Source organism: Silene latifolia, chromosome 2 (genome assembly GCF_048544455.1).
Source record: "Silene latifolia isolate original U9 population chromosome 2, ASM4854445v1, whole genome shotgun sequence".
In the NCBI taxonomy this organism is placed as follows: Eukaryota; Viridiplantae; Streptophyta; class Magnoliopsida; order Caryophyllales; family Caryophyllaceae; genus Silene; species Silene latifolia.
In genome coordinates this window covers 171,411,151-171,417,055 of record NC_133527.1, presented here as the reverse complement: position 1 = coordinate 171,417,055, position 5,905 = coordinate 171,411,151, and the positions used below count along the sequence as shown (strand labels likewise).

General features: G+C 35.7%; 2 protein-coding genes across 2 annotated transcripts; one reads left to right on the top strand and one right to left on the bottom strand.

Annotated features, from left to right (window-relative positions):
- The first annotated feature begins 1,273 nt into the window (after positions 1–1,273).
- LOC141643357 (pentatricopeptide repeat-containing protein At3g42630) lies at positions 1,274–3,182 on the top strand. Its single transcript, XM_074452490.1, has one exon. It carries the CDS (start codon positions 1,600–1,602, stop codon positions 2,839–2,841), a length of 1,242 nt encoding a protein of 413 aa, XP_074308591.1. The 5' UTR covers positions 1,274–1,599; the 3' UTR covers positions 2,842–3,182.
- On the bottom strand, positions 3,155–4,951 carry LOC141643358 (uncharacterized). Its single transcript, XM_074452491.1, has 3 exons — positions 4,641–4,951; positions 4,099–4,535; positions 3,155–3,763 (listed from the first exon to the last, which is right to left on the bottom strand). Exons 1-3 carry the CDS (start codon positions 4,720–4,722, stop codon positions 3,341–3,343), a joined length of 942 nt encoding a protein of 313 aa, XP_074308592.1. The 5' UTR covers positions 4,723–4,951; the 3' UTR covers positions 3,155–3,340.
- Positions 4,952–5,905: the final 954 nt, after the last annotated feature.

Sequence of the window (5,905 nt, the reverse complement as noted above, 5' to 3'; positions counted from 1 at the left end):
ATTAAAACATTTTCTATTTCACTCAATTATCTCTCTTTCACAGTTTCATTCCTGTATATAATTCTAGTTTGTCAATTAAAACAATATGTATGCTGCAGGCTGAACTAAAATTAGGAATTTGTCTCGAACAAAACTCTTAAAACATTTTTTCATTATTATTCTAACTTGTTATTTCTTTGTTATACATGCAACTTTATATCATTTGTTCTATATATCTGCTTTTCAGGGTATGTCAAATCAGCCCAATTTTCCGTTTTCTTACCTTCAGGACTATTTGGTTTATTATCAGTTTAATCCATGAAATTATCTGCATCGTTGTTGGTCATGCAATAGTAGAATAAATGATCGTCGTACAAAGTTGGAATTGATATCGGAAGTTGGAATTGATTATTAAGGGCTTGACGAAAATTGAGAAGCAAAATTGGTGTTTGATTAGTAGTACACAAATTTTCATTGTAGATGGACACTTGCCCTCCTCCCACTTGCATTTTGTGAGAGAGCCACTACCCGTCTTCAGCTTGTGACGGATAGTGGCATCTTCAATGAGACGGACTGGTAATAGTAAGTCTCCCTAAAGACAAGATGAGCTATTTTAGTCTGAAACAATAAGACGTGGTTTTGTGTCCAGTTGATGTTGGCTAAATGTGACCACTTTTAAAAAACAAGTTATCATAAGGTGTAACATTGACTGAGCACAAAATTCCGTCTCATAAGGTGTTTTAGCCGCTAAACACTTAGGAATCTTAAAGTTAATTGTGGAGGGGGATAGTTTATGCATTATTAACTCATTTCGTAGTACTTGACAAATTCCTTGGGAAATCTCTAGTATTATCAGGGATGTGAAATTAGACTTTCATTTGTTCGATGAAGTGATAATTAAACATTGCTTTCGTGAAGCCAACAAGGTTGTTGACTTCATGGCTTCTATTGGACATTCATGTCCAACTCTTTCGAGGTGGTTTGAAAACCAGTGGCTTTAACTTAACTCACTTGTTCGAAAGGATGAGATAAATTGGTCCTAATGATCAACCTAGTTTTCTTAGCTTTAAAAAAATAAAAATAAATAAATAAATAAATACTGAAACCAGGATTTGTGTAGTAAATAAGGCTTGAGAAAAATGAAGCCCGGAAATGGACCCATTATTTATGTTTTCTCCTGTTAGATTCTTACAGAATCATTGTTGATAAGAAATGAGTGGTCATCAATTTTCTGCTAAGTCAAGTATTTTACTGGCTAACCCCTAACCCTGCCTAAACATTTTTGGGTGTGTTATGCTCTAATTTTGTATTTTATTTTTTCCTAAAAATCATGGTGAGGACTTAATTTACACTCCTTAAATCCCATCGTTCACAAAAAAATAAAAAATAAAAGTAAACAAATGAACGTGACTTTAGGGAGTTTCATGCAAATCAGAATGAGCAACAGCAACAATGTTTTGGGCCGACATGTGCTAATTCGTGAGCAACCCTATTAACTTGCTAAATTATCTACGTGTTTTTTTTATCACTTCTTGTATAAATTTATATGTTTTCAATTAAGTTATAGGACTGTATTTTTTACACAAGAAATTCCACCCTGTAAATTCCCCATTAACAGAAATGGGAGCATGTCACATTTCTTTTGATTCTTTCCTAGGATGTTTACCCAAATCTATGGAACAAACTCACAAAATTGTTCCTGTTTCTAATAATATCTTACCAACTTTAGCTTTAGCTAGTATGAGGAGTCAACATTACCAAAGGAAAGATCGGAGTATCAGACACGCGACTGTAAGAACTCGACAACTGCTCTTACATGACATGAGCTCTGATGTCGGGTTTTTGCGTATGACTAATGACAAATTGGCTTTGAATATGGTATCATTTGCTGAAAAGGGTCAAATTCAGGAAGCACAGATGTTATGGGATGAATGTGTAAATAGTTCCTTTGTTCCCAGCATTCAGTTAGTTTCGTCTTTAATGATTGCTTATGCAAAAACTAGACATTTTGATCAAATTACCGCGATTTTAGGACAGGTTAGGAACAGGGATTTCAGTTGGCTGCCTCATGCTTACTCTCTCGCAATCTCGTGTTTTGGGATGGGAGGAGACCTTGAAAGGATGGAACATACTTTATGTGAAATGGTTTCGATGGGATTCCAAGTGGATTCTAATACAGCAAATGCATATGTTATTTATTACAGCGCGTTTGGTTCTTTGGCGGAGATGGAAGCTGCTTATGGCCGACTGAAGAAGTCTCGGATACTTTTAGTAGAAGGGGGGATTCGAGCTATGTCCTACGCGTATATGAGGGAAAAGAAGTTCTACAGATTAGGGGAGTTTTTAAGGGGTGTAGGGTTAGGTCGGAGGACTGTGGGAAATCTAATGTGGAACCTTCTACTTTTGTCATATGGTGTGAATTTTAAGATGAAAAGCTTGCAAGGGGAGTTTTTAGGCATGTTGGAGGCGGGATTTCGACCTGATATTACAACTTTCAATATTAGGGCTTTAGCGTTCTCAAATATGAACTTGTTTTGGGACCTTCATTTGAGTCTTGAGCATATGAGGCACGAAAATGTTGTCCCTGATCTTGTGACCTATGGTTGTGTTGTTGATGCTTATTTGAATAAACGGATGGGAAGGAACTTGGATTTCGCTTTGAATAAGATGATAAACTTGGACGAGCGCCCATCAGTAGAAACTGAGCCTTTTGTGTTTGAGGTCATGGGAAAAGGGGAATTCCATTCAAGTTCAGAAGCATTTATGGAGTTTAACAAGCATAAGGATTGGACTTACAGGAAGCTAATTGGTATATATGTCAAGAAACGTCACCGGAGTAACCAAATCTTTTGGAATTACTGACAGTCTGTTAGAATTACTGACAGTGCAGCCGTGCAGGAAGTTTTTTAATTACAGACAGGCAGAAAGTAGCTGCTGTACTGGTTTTTCTTAAGATGCAGTAAGAATTTGACCAAGGAAGCTTTCTGGTTTGTCTTAAGATGGAGTAAGAAACCTCGTCGGAGTCCCCAAATGTTCTTGGATAACTGACAGGTTATTTTAGATGCTACAGGTTTGAGAATTGTATGTAACTTGCAGTTATATCTGTTTTTTCAATTACTGTTAGACTCTGGTAACCAAGCTTATGAAATCAGATTATTACACTCAACTTACAGTGTAATCATGAAATGAAAACTTGTCATTAAGACTTGAATGAGAACTTGTCTTAACATTAAGAAATAGAATTAACATAGAATGCAATTGTAGTCTGCAGGAAACATCGAAGAACCAACTAAAAATTCAGAAACTACAGAAAGTAGGATACTTTCTCAAAAACACACTGAATTCACTGAAACTTTCTGTCTCAATCATCGTCTTCATCCTGAAAGCGGAGATGTTTCCCTTTGGGAGTCGGGAGTCCCTTCAAACGCAGGACATCACCTTCAACCTCTTCCTCAACCAACTCATCATCACTGTTATACACAAACCTTATGTGTTTCCCCATCATCTCCATCTCCTCCTTGACACTTATCTTCTTTATTCCTTCACACAGTTCATCAATCTGCCACACATTCTCATCAGTCTGCGACACATTCTCGTCCTCGTCATGAGTGCTCACATTCACTTGCATAGACCAGACTGACTCATCATCATCATCACCATCATCATTGTCGTCCTCTTCTTTTGATGGCGATGAGGCCGATTTTTCCGAAAAATCCAGGAACAGTGACCTGGTTATTATATCTTTCTCAGATTCTGATCCATTTTCTGATTTCTGATTCACCACCTAATCAACAAGAAACATTCAGCAAAACCCCATAAATATAAAAGTTGATTACTTTTCTAAAATGCAAATACAATTATTCACATTGATGATCAAAGATACTTGTGTAAGGCGGTCTGTCATATGTAATTGGGAATCGTACTTGTGTAAAACCGTCTTATAGAAAACTAATTCATTGATAATAGCTGAGAAACTTCAGCAAAAACCAGGAAACATTCAACAAAGATTAATGGTATTCAGTATTCACCAAACAGCAATCCAATCATTGCATCAATCCGAAAAATGACAAACACCCATTAAAATCAAACCCTAACCCACATCAAAAATCAAGAAATTACCTTAGATTCAGCCAACTGATCCTCAACAGATGACTCCAAAACAGATTTTACTGTCTCAAACCCATCAATGGCAGAATTAAAGCTAAAAAGTAGTGGAGTATTGTTCGGAGTTGGAGCAAGAAGACTGATAGGAGAGTTCAAGAAAGGCCTAAGGCTATGGCGACTGCTAACGACATCGAAAGAAAGGAACTTGGAGATCTCAGCCTCTTCCTCAACCTTCTGCAAAAGGGTTTTCACTTGACTCCTAAGTAAAGCTTCTCCTGAACCTGTTGTTTTCTTGCAACGGCTGCTTCTTTTCGGATTCGCAGTAGAAACTGGTGTTTCACTCAGATTTCCACTTGCTAAACCAATTATTGGTGAATCATTTGTTATGTCAAATAAACAAGTTCTTTGCTTTGATTTTTTTGCACCATTTTTTGCAGATTCTTCAACTTTTTCTGAATTGTGTATATAAAAACAATCACATTAGTAATCAAAATAATCACAAAAATAAGATTAATTAATTCAGAAAATATTAAAATCGAGACAGAAAAAGTAATTACTTGATGATGATTTGGTGGTGTTGGATAAAATAGTCTTAGTATGGGATCGTGTGGTTCTTCTTGTTGATGAAGGGGTCTCCATTGCAAGCAATTTCAGAGAAAATAATCAAGAAGAGTAATTGGGTTGAGGTTTTTCGATACGAAATTTGCGAATACGGGAAGCAAGAAGAAGAAGAAGAAGAAGAAGAAGAAGGGTAGACAAATTAAGAGGAAAATTATGTAAGTAAAGATTAGAGGAAGTGAATCAAAGAGGATTATATATATAATGGTGTGCCATTTTTATTGACAGGGAAAGTTACCGTTGGGGAAACGCTCTTAATTGGAACTAGCCGTTGGAGTTTTGTGGGAAAATTGGGTGGGCTACTATTTTGATTTGGGCTGGGCTCATTAGGTCATACTATCATAGGCTAGCAACAATATCACATATTGTTGTGTAAGATCGCCTTATTTATAAGACGGACCCAATACCTAAAAGTCCAAATAAATTAGTTAATAAACTTGTAAAAATTATTTTATTTTGATAACCTAAAATTTTATATTGATAAATTGTATATTTAGATATGTTAATTTTCATCATAAAATGTCGAGTTGTTAAAATAAAATTAAAATATAAATTAATTTAACTGTTTTGTTTGGGCCTCTGTCCTTTTCGGCCAGTCATATGCTATAGGACGATATTATAGGAGAGTTGCTGCAACAATATTTACTTTCACTTTAACTTGGGATTTTTTCCAAATCGCAATTCGTCGTCAACAACATTGAATCGTCGACAATATCTAATTAACTTTCCAAATTACCTTTACACACTAAATATTTTGATTCAACTATCGATAAATAGAAAGTAACAACTAATATCGAATAAACGATTGAAAAACCTTTGATTTGATCTATGAATCAAAAGATTTTAAACTGATCGGTTTTTCTCAAATCAAAAAGAATGAATAACTAAGTGAAACAACGTAAAACAAATCAATTTTTTAAAAAATCAAAAGGACGAAAACTAATCGTTGTAAAACAAATCGATTTTGATTAAAAAAAACTCGGTTGTGAAGTTCCCATGTTCAAAATTAGGTTTGGACATTGAACTCCGGCGTCCCAACCTAGGTTGAGTCGTGGAACTCTCATGTCTGGACCGTGGGAGTTTCGTGTCCAAAACCTAGGTTTGAACTTTGGACTTGGAACTCTTGCTTCGAACAACTATCACGGGGACCTCGCTAATCGAATTAAACTACGCGAATTAACAAATTACTTACAAAAAATAATAC